This window comes from Lycorma delicatula, chromosome 9 (genome assembly GCF_047948215.1).
Source record: "Lycorma delicatula isolate Av1 chromosome 9, ASM4794821v1, whole genome shotgun sequence".
NCBI lineage: Eukaryota > Metazoa > Arthropoda > Insecta > Hemiptera > Fulgoridae > Lycorma > Lycorma delicatula.
Genome location: NC_134463.1, coordinates 120,591,646 through 120,606,708, shown reverse-complemented (window position 1 = coordinate 120,606,708; position 15,063 = coordinate 120,591,646). Strand labels below are relative to the sequence as shown.

Sequence of the window (15,063 nt, the reverse complement as noted above, 5' to 3'; positions counted from 1 at the left end):
AGTCGGATAACATAATCATTTTTTTTTTATATTGTCTGTCAATATTTTACTTTGAAAATTCGTAATATCAGATGAAAATGACACAGAACTGTCAACGTCAGTATCTAAAACATAGTGGGCAAATGGCTGTATCATCCTCAACATTAGAACATCCTGGAATTCCATTTTCATCTTTATTATTATTACTATTATTTGCAAACATGCAAGGCAATTATTAAAAACATGGTCACCGTTACAGGCAGACAAAAAAATGTGTCCATGGAGATAAAGAACGGGCTTGCTGAGCTTTCTGCCTTAATAGAAGACTTCAAGGCGGAAAGCAGGATCACACGAACGGGAGTTGTGGTGGATGCTGCCACGAACACTGCAGAGTCGAAGGATAGTGCAATATCGACCAGACAGGAACAGTACAAGACAGAGAAGAAGAAGAAGAAGAAGAAAAGAGACTGATGGAAACAAGGCACCCATACCACTAGTGAAACTTACATCCGTGTAAATTAAAATTCACACTAGTGAAAATTACTTACATCCGTGGACACAGATACTTGTCACTTTAAAGTTTTATGATAGTTTTTCAAAGTTTGAAAGTTTCCAATTAGAAATTGGAATATTAGGATAAAATGTAATATTTTCTTTGAATAATTTCAGTTATTTTTATTAATATTAGTAAAATATAGAGAATGTGAATTATTCTAATAACTACATATAGTACAAATTAACAAATTTTGTTTGTTTTTAATACTATGTTCATAATATAATTGGCTAGTATTATTTTTATTTTAGTTTTCTAGAAATAATTTCAACAAAATTCTGATAATTTCAGGGATGAGCAGGATATATACAAATCACTATTCATCTGGTGAGCTATTTGTTTTGCTTTGAATTTTTCAATTTTTGTTTTTTATGTTATATTCAACTTTTTTATGTTGCATCAATTATTTGAATGTGGTACAAAGAAAAAATGTTCATATAGATTTCACTGACCCAATCTGGAATTTGAACCCTGGATTTTATATGCAACAGAGAGCTATGCTACCAATTGTGCTAACCAGATGATGAGATAAAAATGTGAATTTGACATACGCACTAACAAAAATGAATAAGAGGTAAGAATAACTTTTATAATAACTACTGATAAATTATGATTATACAATTAAAATGTACAATAAATGATTACTAAAAAAAACACACTAATGAATCATGAATACTACTAAGTTACACAAACTGTATGGTCGGATCACGGCAGACCCAAACAACATAGTTACTAATGATATATGGTAGAGTGGGAAAGGATAGTAGAATATATAAAATGACAGCGCTGTAGTTGTTAGCTCTGTTGAGAAAAACGAGAACAAAATTTGCTTGAGACATTGGTGACCTGGTCAAACCAGGAAAGGGCTTTGATAATTATTTATATTAAATTTATTTTACAACTGTCTAAATGCAGTTGACTATCATCAGTTTATTAAAAAAAGTGTATGAATTACTAAAATTCATTAGTGATTTTAGGTAGATTTCATCAAAAGCTACATGTTTTAATGGGTACCAAGATTCGATTTCCAGAAAATTTAGACATATCTTTTTGTTTCACATTCCCCAGACCCCAAAACCACCATCAGTTCAAAAGTTTATATATACATACACATATACATATACATAACTATTTATTTCACTTTCTTGTGGACATGATAACTGCCGTAATTTGACGCCAATCACTTTCAAATTGATACATAAAATATAACAACCCAAAATCTTAGATGAGTTTGTTAATGGGCAAAATCAAACCATGGGGGTGAAATGGGGGAGCTTTTTCGAAAAAACAAAATATCGCTATAATTTTCATATTAAGTAAAATATCAAATTCATTTAAAGTTCCTACTATTTTTGGATAAGGCCCTAAAATTTATCTAAGTAAAGTTATTTGATATCACTAACAATTATCCCAGGGGGTGGAAAAAATGGGGTTTCGAAGACAAAAAATCATACCTCCCTTAATAGGCACAGTATCGAATGGGTTTAAAGTGGAAGTTAGTTCTCTAAACATTACCTAAAACTTTTGTCAGAAATTTTTGATATGACCAACCCTTATGGCAAGGGATGACCAAAATCTTGCTGGAATTGTAAGAAGATGGGTCTTGTCATATGCTAATCACGTGAAACTTTTTTTCACGTAATCATTGTCGTATTGAGTAAATTTGAAGGTTTTCTTAACTTTAAGGTGGAAACTTTTTTATCTCCTATTTAGCACTGGTGAAATCTACCTTCACCTTCTGGCATGCCGAAAGGAATTTTTATTTTTAAACTTGTATATTTCACATTGCACTTACAAGTACTATTTGGAAATAGTTGTATAACCTAACAAACACTACATAACCTATATTTTTATTTTGTAGCATCCATTTGATACCTCGTTGATGTTGTGTGGAGTACTAATGACATAGCCTGAGGAGGCATCTGGGATATTCTATTCAAATCCCAGATGATGAGTGAAGGCTGCATTAGGCATTATAAAAATCAGATTTCAATAATCATAAGTACATAACTATAGGTATATCTGTGTGATATCACACTATTCTGTTTGAAAAATGGTCTAGACATTTTTTAAATACTAGAGATGTTCCCACAATATCATATCTGTGAACTGTATGGATAGTTGTATCCATTCTCAGATAACTAGTAAATTTCTTTAATTCATTTATGTTATCTATTGTATTACATAGCATACTTGATCTCTGCAAATATGATTGTATTTGATCAGGTAAAATAATCAGAAAATATACCTTGAAAAGACAGTTTCTATTTAGTAATTAAAATGTTCCATATTTGATACCTGGAATATCTTTTTTATAGTCAATGAGGGAAAACTGAGGAAAAGTTAGTTATTTACTTTGGAGACAGTGGTAGTTTGTCAAACACAAATGTGTTTTGAAAAAGTTTAAAATATTACTTATGTTAAAATTAAACATTACTTAAGAAGCCTTATTTTTTTTATTTCTTTAATAGTTTATCTCTAGTATTCATTATGATGGGTATTATTCATAGATAATTATTGAGGAATTAAAGAACATTAAATTCAAAAAATCTTAAATAATAAAATGTTAACCACTGAAATGTGCTTCAACATTAAAATTCATTTGTTTAAACTTTTTAATGTATTCTTTGAGTCTTTTTTTGAAAATGTTGATTACTTTTTAAAAACTAATTTTCTTTAATATACTAAAGAAAAAATTTAGAAAAAGAAACCACATAAATAAAAAAGTGCATTAGTTATTTTAGTCAACTGGCTGGTCAGTATAGTGAGTAGCACTTTGACTTCTAGATCACGATCTGACATTTGCTCACATTAACTTATCTGTTTCTCCAAAACATATTCAAGGCCGTAACATAAAATAAACATTTTAACCAGTAGAAAATTGTGTTAGTAAAAATTTTAACTTTTTAATGAGCACAGATTACAGATTTTTTGTAAATAAACAGTCAGACTTATTATTAATGAAGAATGCCCAGTAATTACACACCATCATAATTAAAATTCATTTCTTGAAGTGAAGAAAGTGTTATTACATGAACTGCAAGCGTCTTAGAATAAAATTGAGAGTATTGGTACCTCTACTGCAAAAAATAAAAAAAAAATTATTTCATGTGAGAATTTATTTTTTTAATAATTTGTGTTAATTACATAGTTTGCTCGTGTTTTGTAGCCTAACAAAGAAGTTGTTTATGTATTTTGTGCACAACTGCTATGAAAAGGGCTAATCTACACAAATCAGAGCATAAGATAATACATAATCATAATATAAAATAATTCAGACTTTTTCCATTAATGGTAAAAAAACACTGTTTAAAGAACTTGTTGAACTTACTGCTAATCAATAACAAAAAAAGATGTTGACATGTTTTAGATGCAACCACCTCCTTACCTATATTTGCTTCACAGATAGCAGTAGTAATTTTTAAATATATATAAAAATGTAGTTTTGTATCCATCTTTAGCTTCCCAGCCTATCCGTCATGCTATTTTATCATGGATCATCTTGACCATATCTTGGGTGTGAATATCTTTCACACACTCCTTGGATTCCCAAGGAGATTGATTGATTGATTTTTTCAATCTTTTGGCTGTCACATTCCCAAACCACCTCTGGTAATCTTCCATCCTCTTCTATCCATTACACATGGCTGAACCACAATAACTGCTTCATAAATATGTGATCTGTTACTGGAACAAGTACTTTCCTTCATAATAATTTATATTGATATTCTATATTCCTCTATAAGATTCCCCTTTCCTTATATTCTTGTTTCTTACACGATCTAGGAAGGTGAGGTTTGATGCTACCTCCACCAGCACATCATTTCTGCAAACCTTGATTATAGAGCAATTGTTCTTTGCCCTGTGTCATGCTGCTTCCAGTTTCAAGTTTTTCTTCTAGTTTTCTTTAATATTATGTTCATCTGCCAACATTTGTACTAGGTTTCATCTTCTGTGATAAACAGTGTTACTAAAATTCTCCTTTGGTTATATATAATCTCTCCTTTGGTTTCTTACCACCCATGTATCTTGTCTTTGCAAACTTTGTTTCTGGACACAATTGTTTGTACTCAATTTAAAAAAAATAATATAAATAAATGATTTGGTCTTTACTCTTACAAAAGTATATTTCCAAACAAATCACATCGCACCACTAAATCAGTTTCAGTTAAAAGTGAAAATATAGGCAATATTTCATTCTGAATTGTTTCCTTTTACGCATGAAACAAAGGTTTGTTAATAAATAAATTATTTCAAAATTTCATTTATATAATTCAAAATATTTAAGTATAGATTTTTCCAGTTCTTATATCTTGCACCATAAATCCCATATACCAATTTTGAAAAAATCTGACTTAACATACCATTTCAAGTAACCAACAGTATTATTTCAGCGAATTTCCCAAAATTATTATTTACCAAAGCTGACATTTTTAAAAAAATTCTATCTTGGTCCTTCTATGAATATAAATGTTTTACTCTTCATTGTTAAGCTATAAAAATAAAAAAAATTCAATACAAAACTGTCTGAAAATGATTGGAAAATGGGTGAATATTCTCAATCAATTTCTTGCCTTCTTAAGAAAGAGAAACTCTGATTTCCTAAAATTATAATAATCATACTGACTTTTGTCATGTGAACACCAATTTAGTGAGTGGTCAATCATTAGGTTTAGGATGTATTGTGTTGTAAAAAAATATTTATTGAACATTTAGAATACTTTTTTGTAGTTTTAGTTTATATTCATACCAACTGTATTGCCGCTACCAGTAACATTGTCTCGAACCTGTAGTTCATCAGGAGAGCTATATGAGCGTGGAAGTAAAACAAGAGAGTCATACGCACTCCCTGTAACACAAACATATTTGTTAGCCCAAATAAATTAATTTCATTTGAAGAAAATATTCTAATCCAAAAAAAGGTAGTATGAAACATACCATTTGATTAGTATAAAATAAAATTTAATGATTAAATATTTTGTTCAATTTACTGTTGTAGGAACAACAAAATGTTTAGTATATAATTAATCAATTATAAAAGTGTTTCTCAGTTGAATAATTTGTAGCGTTATAATAAAATCAAAAATTTAAACTATATTCTACTGTCAAGGCACTACAGCTTGAAGTTAATGAAACACACAAATCAGATCTTCGATCTGATCGATTTACATATTTATAACACTGTGTGTTCGATTCAAACCTAGCTAACATAACTGTTAAAAATATGGCAATTGCGTGGAAGGACATCAACATCTTCCTAATGCATAGAAATGCCATCTTACTTTTTCTTTTTTTCTTTTTTTTTTATATTGGGATAAAGATTATTTGATCTTCATTCTCCAAAAATGAAAAATAAATTTGTTAATAGCAACTTTACAGTACAGAGCAGTGAAAATTAAATGAAATGATCTTCTGAATATATTTTTCATCTCAGTCCTACAATGAATAAAATTGAATCTGAAATTAATAACAGATTATGTTCTACAGTAATAGAATTCTATTTAAAAAATAAAAATGATTATATTTTATAAATAAGAAAGATTTTTAGCTTGCCTGGCTACGTTAAAAACAGCTTTTATTCTTACCAAGTTTGTTTTCGCGGCTAATCACATTATCTTGCTCTCTTAATTCATTGGTAGAAGACATGATTTGTGTAAGCAAAAGCATGTTCTCAATCTTCCTCTTTACAAAAATAGAAAAAAAAATATTTTTCTACAGACAAAACAGCAGCCAAAAGCTTTACAAGTAAATGAAAAAGGCATCATAAAGCTTTGGATTAATGTACGTTAACAATTGTACACTATTTTAAATAATATGGTTTGAATGTAAATGTTGTATGCCAGTGTTCTTAAATATTCCATAGCTAAATGTATTTTTATAATTGGAGAAATTAATATTAAATATTAAAAAATATTGATAATCCACTTGTGAATTAGAGAGCTCAGCCAACATGCTTTAATGCCATTAACCTCATAATAAGAAACAACATTTTATCATTTCAGTGTTTAAATGTAATTTTCTTAAAAAAATTAACTTATAAGAATACCATTTTATTTAATGGTTTTTGATAAATTTAACATTTATATATCACAAGATATCTAGAAGAAAAAGGGAAAAATTGAAAACATTAAAATAAATGATTTTTTGACTTGAGTGTTACTTCACAGGTATGGAGGAGCTGGATGATGACATGAATAGTTTTAGCTTACATACTTACCAATTAAATTGCCATTACCAAACTTATCGCCTTGCAACATTAATTCATAAGGAGAGATGTGTACAGGTACATATGAGGGAAAAAGTGCCATCTCCAACTTGCCTGCATGAGAAACAAAAATTTATATTGCCAAAATAATTTTAATTTCATTTGAAGAAAAAGACTTTATCATAAAAATGGTGACATAAAACATTAAATTTGAGCAGTGCATTTTGGTGATGAATATTATGTTTAATTGAACCTCTAGTGTTGTAGGACTAACAGAATATTTAGTAAATAATTTATCAATTGTAATAGTAATAATGTTTCTCAACTGAAAATTTATAAAGTTATAATAAAAACAGAGATTGAAAATTTATCTTGATGCCAAGGCACCGCAACTTAGATGTTATGAAATGAACAAGTTGATTGGATCCGAGTTGGATTCAAACTTAGGTAACATATATAATTAAAAATATGAAAATTTTTTGGAAGATTACACCTCACTAACAGATAGAATTTCTCATTTTTAAAAATTATATTGTGATTAAGATTACATGAATCTGAGATCTAAAAGGGAAAGTTTCCATTTTTTGTTTGATTTTACTTGAAATAGCCATTTTATTTTCCATACTCTGCCGATTGAGATGAAAAGAAATTACAATTCTTTACATTCTTACTTTAAATAGTTATATCTGAAGGCAGTTTACCCAAGTGAGTTCACCAGAATATTTCCTTTTTTGTATCAGTCTTGACAATCTATAACTGAATTATAAAACAGAGAACAATCCATATAATAAATAATATTGCACAAGAAGTAGTATTTTAATTTCTTATAACAGGGCTTTTACTTTCTGAATTATCATAGTAATCTAGAAGGCAAAGGGCTTGATTTTGTTTTGTAACTGTGTACATTCCTAAACTAACTTTAAATTCATTGTAAAAAGTATTAGTTCTGATATATGTTATTCATTTAAGTTTTTATTCTAAGTTTTTTATTCTGCATTTTCCAAAGGTCTTTATTTATTTTTAAATAATGTCATTATCTTATAGTGATAATTCACCTGTCAAGAGAAGAGGTGATGGAAAATTAAAGGTAATTGAGAAGAAAGCTAGGTTAAGCACCACTAATGCACCAATACAGGTAAACTAATTAAAAAAACATATAGGTCCTGATTGTGATTGTCGGAATAAGTGCATGCAGTAATATAGTGAAGAATAGACCAGTATTATTAAAAGTGTTTATAGTGGTAGGGCAAATATTTTCTAGCTACTCAAACTGGAAAATCCAAGAGCATTTTTATAAAAATTTATGAACATATTGATAGCTTTTCAAAGAAAATATCCCATTATTTGTCAAAGAAGGTAACATATTTAGATTCAGATTTTTAATAGTTAAGAAAATGCACAGTATGTTTCTGAAGAGTAATCTATCATCGAGTGACCAATTAAAATATGAGTTTTATTTAAATTACTTTAAGGAAATTTAAATTATAGATTTGGAAGACACTAGGTTGATGTTTGTTCTTGATGAGAAGCGGTAACAAAATGAAGTCGTTACTAAATTATAATGCAAAACTTGCAGTTGCAGCTGATCTTGTTCTCAGTAGGCATGCTAATAAATTTTATAAAAACTTAAAAGTGATAACTTAACTTTGTAAAATAGAAATAATGTAGTGGATATAGCTTTTGACTTTGTGCAAAACCTCCAGATGCCTTTATTGCCAGTTCAAAAAATGTTTTATCGTAGAAAACCTACATATATTTCTATTTATAATCTGGGTATTAATTTTTTATACTTACCATGAAGGGACTGCTAAAAAATATGTTGGTTAGACTTTTTTTTATCCTAACAATGAGTGTTTGGTTTAATGTTATTCATCATCATTTTCCTATTCACGATCAAACTCTTCTCCCTGTGATTGTAACTTTGCAACAATCAAAAGGACAGTTCATAGTTGTGATCATGCTCAATAAACCAAGAAAAAGGGACCCAAGTTTTCATTAGAAAATGTAAAAACCAAGATATTCTGAACTTCAGATAATGGTGGCTTCATATTTCCAAAAAAATTACTAAAAAAATAGACAAAACAGAAACACTCGCCATCAAGTACAAACATTTTGTATACAATTCAGCCAATCCAATCTTTATTGCTACACATCACTTCATAGACTGTAATATCCCATATGTTTAAGCTGTATAAGACAGGTGACATTACCTTACCAATGTCAAAAACATACAGAATTGTATTAAATATATGAAAAATGTTAAAAACACATAAAATGTATTAAATACATACCAGCGAGTATCAAGAGTTTGATTATCAAGACTAATAAATGATGTGTATCCAGGTTAATACTATTACAGCATTCATAATCAAACAGAAATTTTTTTTAATAAATTGACTTTAATGTGAAATTTTTAAATGTTATAAAGGAAAAATTAATTTAATTTAAAGAAAAAAAATTAATGAGCAATTTTACCTAACTACTAGAATAAATCGCATTTATCAGTTTTTAAAAACTTCCAATTACCATAAGAATGCAAGAACCACAAAAAAATGTTTTGAATGAAATTTGACATATCTTTTTTTTTTAAACACTGAACTGTAGATTATATATTATTTTTGGCAGGTAATATTTTTATTGGTAGGATCTAAAGTTAGCACACAGACCTGCTACTAAAAAATATTTTTTCATATTTTATCTGTTGATGTATTTTTTTTGCTACCTTATTATTTTTTACTCTTATTATTTAATACTCTTCAATTGATTATCAATTAATCAATTGTAAAAGTGTTTCTCAACTGAACATTTATTTTATTGTAATAACATATCTATTCATGTGGGTGTTACATTCTGAGTTTCAAAGATCTGCCACTTAAAAAAATCTGATGTGGACACCACATAACTTCCTTGTACACCTAATAAATTACATAAACACATTTTTAAAAGTACATGAAAAAAATGGAAAACTAAAGAAAGAATAAAGAGGAAGAAAATGTTGCAAACAAAGAAAAAATAAATAGAAAGAAAATGTTGCAAACAAAGAAAGAATAAAAACATTAATAGGAGATGATAAACATAGAGAGCAAGAAAATGTTAAAACCAAAGAAAGAATACAAAGATAAAAAGATGATAAATATAAATAGGAAGAAAATATTAAGACCAAGGAAAGAATAAAAAAATTAAAGAGGATGATGACTGTAAAAAGAGAAAATTTGAAAACTAGAGAATGTGAACACAAATTAAAATCAGAAGAATTGTATCAAACCAAAGAGTGATTAAATGATTGGCAACAAGAAAAACAAATAAACGAAATGATGATCAATTCCGACTTAGGGAGAATATTGTCCAACGATATCAGAGCAGTAATGAATTAAAAAAGAAGAATATTTTGCAATTTATTGAAGATCGGGCATGTGTACCTCGGTGTATATATGTTGTTCTTGTGAGGGTCTATTTTTCAGTCACACTGTAGTTAACTTTAATGTACATGAAACTGAGATTCCAGAATAATTAAATAAAATTACACTAGATAATCCAAAAATAATATGATTCTAAATTATAATTTAATTAAATAGATGTTTCACCAAATCTGTTACATACACACATATGTAATAATGCCCATTAAATTACACATATACATTTTTAAAGTACATAAAATTTTATTTCACAAATAACTTCAGATTTTTTTTTAATATATATTTTTTTTATTGATGTTATTTATTGTAAAAACTTTTTTACAACCATGGATTACATATTAAATATCAATATATTTAAATTGATTAATAAATCACCCGGAGGTCCTGGGTTCGAATCCCGGTCAGGCATGGCATTTTTCACACATGCTACAAAACATTCATCTCATCTTCTGAAACATGCCTGACATGTATATATATATTTAAATTAAAAAAAATAAAAGTTAAAAAATAAATTTAAAAAAAAACGATATGATGTCTGATTCAAACCGGTGTGCCTTCCCTTATAAGATCCAAATATTTTATTAATTAAAATTTTATTTGGCTATAACTCTGGAACCAATGAAAATAAGTACCACTTATGGTGTATCATTGAAAAACTCTCAATTAGGGCTTATTACTTTTGGGCTTTTTTAGACACTTTTGGTTCAGTTGATTGCAATCAAAAGGGGAGGTTCACTACTAGATGTTACAACAGTCCAAATCCAAATTTCAACATCCTGCGGCTAATCATTTTTGAGTTATGTGGGATACGTAGAGATATCATGCCAAAACTAGTCAAATTGAATTTAGGGATGATCAAAATGGATATTTCTATTGAAATCTGAAATGTTGCGCGATCACAATACTTCCTTTACTTCGTACAAGTAAGTAAAAATGAATGTTTGCTTGTTTATCCCATATGCGTTCCTATACCTTAATCTGACTATGATGAAACTAACAAATATTTTTGCAAAAACTGGACACGCTAGGTGGCACCGGTGTCGAGATGTTTATGATACAAATAAACAAACAAACTTTCTTCTTCTATATATTTTATATATATATAATAGGCAATGTTCATATGTGTGTCCGCTATAGACTAAAAAAACTACTGGACCGATTTACAAGTGGGTTTTTGCAAAATGGTCAGCATTGTCAGGAGAAGGTTTAAAGCTATTGAAATCCTTGAACTAAACAGTATAATGAAAGTTAGGGGTATTTTGAACTGACTACTGTGTTTAGAGAGTAGGTTGTATTACATCCAATGCGTAGTTCTGTTTTGACAACTGGATTTATTAACATTTTGACTTTTAAAAGTGAAAGGTTAAATTTTGTGAAGTTCTGTAATGTTCAGTTTTTTAATGTTTTATCAAACTCAATTGTGTTCATTTAATATATATATCCTCAAATCTAGCAATAGCGAAGCATTGTCGGGTCTGCTAGTTTTATTATCAAATAACCATTTTTGATAAGATTTTAATGCAAATACGGTAAAACGTTTTTTTTTTTAAATTAAAAGAGTTATGGTTTATATAAATAATTTTTTTGGTATAATAAATATGTTTCTATAGAAATATATTTCAGAAAAAGAGATTTATTTCTTATATTTCTCAAATAACTTTTATAGATTTATAAACAATATAATTGATTTGAGTTATGCGAGGTACATACATACAGACTTCACACCGAAACAAGTCAAAATTTATTCAGGGATGGTCAAAATGAATATTTTTATTGAAATCTGAAAAAAAAATTTTCGTGATCACAATAATTTCTTTACTTCTTACAACGAAGTAAAAATGGCAGAGTACATGTTTCAAAGGAATTTTTAAAAAGCTATCAGCAATTAATGTACTTTGTTCTGTGGTAGCAGAATTTATAATTAAAAATAGAAATAAATATAATAAATAAATATTATATTAAATAAATAAGAATATTTTAGCTTTACTGGTTCTGTAACATGCTACTTTATTCTTACCTTGTTTGTGTCTGTAGTCAAACATACTATCACATTTCTTAAATTATTGATAGGAGATAATGACCGAGGCAAAATTACATTACATAAAATGACTGTCTTGCTTTGTTCCAAAACTATGACCTGTTTGAGACAACAAATCATTTTGTGAATATATTGTATTTTTGATGATGTATATGAAATTATAAAAAAATGCCAGACCTGTTTTCAGAATCAAATTTGGGACACTTGAATACCAGTATTCTGACCGCTGCACAACTGTTCATTAGTAATACTTATGTATCATGCATTACACAATATAACATCTTGCGTGTTATATTTATGATCTGATGATTGTTTTAAATTAATTTTTATTACTTTTTTTTCTATCAGATTATATTTATTTTCATCAGTTTATTTTTCACTTACCTACTTCATTTCTGTCCCCAAACATTTTATCTTGTGAAGCTAAGAATTCATACTCATATTCTGCATTTGCTGTGAACAAAACAAAAAGCCAAATTATTTATTATTTGTATTTTTACAATTTTATATTTTATTTATATAATATTAAATGTTATATTTTATATTATGAACATTTTTTAGTTTTAAAAAGTTATTAACAACTTACTTTCAAATTAATTTGTAATTATTCTTCCAGATGATCTTTTCAAAGCTAGTTTTGCAACTCCTTTTACAGTGAACTTACTTTTGTTACGCTGTTTATTGGAGTCTACTTTAAAAGGATTAGGAATTTAGTTTTCTGAATCATAAAATATATTTAAAATTTATTATGTTTATCAGAATATATAAGAATCATGATAGTGGAAAGTCATTCTATAATTGAAGATTAAATAAAGAAGTAAAGGTAGGGTGTACAACTTAAAATAAAAAATGGATAATTTGAAGCTAGATACAGTAATAATTGGTAAGGTGAATAGGAAAAACGGACAAGATTTTTCATCTGGTAATTTAATATATAATTAACACGGTATCAAAAAATTAGAATTTCAGGAGTAGGAGTAATAATATTTATTTATATGCACGTTAGGCTTATGCACAACTATAGTCACTTTATGATAGATGAATTTTGTAGCATATGAAAATGCCATGCCTGAATCTTAGAATTTGAACCCAGGACCTCCGGATAAAGACTGAGACACTATCACTACGCCACGAAGATCTTGTTCTGTCTTCATACAAGCAATATAGAGAAAGAATTAATTTAGTCAAGATGGATTCAATATATAACAATAGATCCAAGAAATAGCAAATTGTATAAATACAACTACACAAAAATTCTTGAAAAAAATATCTAAGGAGTTGAGCACTTTACAGTAGTGTAATATGGACATAAAAAAAATTAAAAAAAGAATACTGGCCTTTTAAATGTGGAGTTATAAGAGGTCATTGTAAATTATACAGGTAAATAAAATTCAAATGAAGATGAACAAAAGGGGCGAGACATTTTGGGTTGAAGCTTGTAATGAGACAAAATAGGTTGGTGGACCGTGTATTCAGCCATTCATGTTTAGTGAATTTGATAGTAAAGGTACATGTAGAAAGTAAATACTTACTGTAGAAAAATACAAATTGTAACATAAAATGATAATTAAGGATATAGCATGTAGAAAATACAACATTAATACCTCACATGTTGAGGTTAAAAGATCAGCATAGAACTGAAACGAACTGAGAATAACATCAAACTAATATAATGTCTTATGATTAAAAAATAAAATAACAATTGCATTTATTTATTTTGTTGAATATGTCATTGTTTTATTTTTTAATTTAATTTGTTTGGTATTTTCATATTGTTCAAACATGTTGAGATTGTTCTATATGTAAACCTTACTTACTGTAATTAACATCATTGTATGTGTGTCTTGTTTCAATGATGTTATTTGCAGATGTTGATTCTGTTGCAGGCAATTCATATCTACAAATGTTTAGCTTCATTCAAACAATGGTGGAGTAAATTAATAGCATTTTGATACATATAAAACTGCTGCCTTGATTAATTTTTTTACATGGAAGTAATATTTCAAATATATTGGCTCTGAATTAAAAAAAAAAATCAAAAATGCCCTTAAATGTTATTTTTTTAATAACTTATTCAGTTGTTAATATTCTGTTTAATCATTAATAAATAGTCCACTACAGTGGTTTCCAATCTGTGATCGATGGAACTCAAGGGCTCCATTTACAGTTTCCAGGCCTTCACAACCACTGTCATAAAATAAATAAAAATTGAATGAAATTAAAGAAAAAGAATTAAAAAATAAAATAAGAACTAAAAATTACATTCTGAATGGAAATTTATCAAGTTGAATTTTGTTCCTCCTCTAGTAGACAATGCACTCCTGAAATCTGCATGAAATTAGCTCCAAATAAACAGACGCCAGTTAGTCGATTGAGTTGCTTCATAGTGAATTATCATAGCTTTAATGTAATGTATTTTGGAATTTCAGTGCATTTTCTGCAAGTATTGGTAATCATTAAAAACTGTTTTGTTTTACTAAACATTCAAACCCAAACTACTGCAACACGTTTTGGTAGAAAAACATTACATCATTGATTCAATCAGGCTAAATTATTTTGGATTTCTAGCATGTGAATATTTGTAGGGTAATGTTTCAAATTTCAGGTCTAAAAGGTAATATAATTAATTTTTTAAAAACTTTGCTGTTAGAAGAATACTTTGCCGTATGTGTTTTTGATAAAATGAATCTATCATTGACAGGAAAATTATCAAGTTTTTGATGCAAATGCCAGTGTCTTCTTTGTGGTGACTTATGCTCTGTTTCTAGTACTTGGAAAAGAAACATATCTATTGCATCCCTATTACAAAAAGCTGTTTAGCTTAAATTTAATTCCATTTAAAAGGCACAATTACACTTTTAGTGATAAACAT

General features: G+C 28.1%; 1 protein-coding gene across 1 annotated transcript; it reads right to left on the bottom strand.

Moving 5' to 3' along the window:
- Positions 1-3,429: 3,429 nt before the first annotated feature.
- Positions 3,430-14,161, bottom strand: LOC142330107 (uncharacterized). The gene is made up of 5 exons (XM_075375171.1): positions 14,009-14,161; positions 12,576-12,644; positions 6,750-6,851; positions 5,283-5,381; positions 3,430-3,612 (listed from the first exon to the last, which is right to left on the bottom strand). Exons 1-5 carry the CDS (start codon positions 14,106-14,108, stop codon positions 3,581-3,583), a joined length of 402 nt encoding a protein of 133 aa, XP_075231286.1. The 5' UTR covers positions 14,109-14,161; the 3' UTR covers positions 3,430-3,580.
- Between the last annotated feature and the right edge of the window lie 902 nt (positions 14,162-15,063).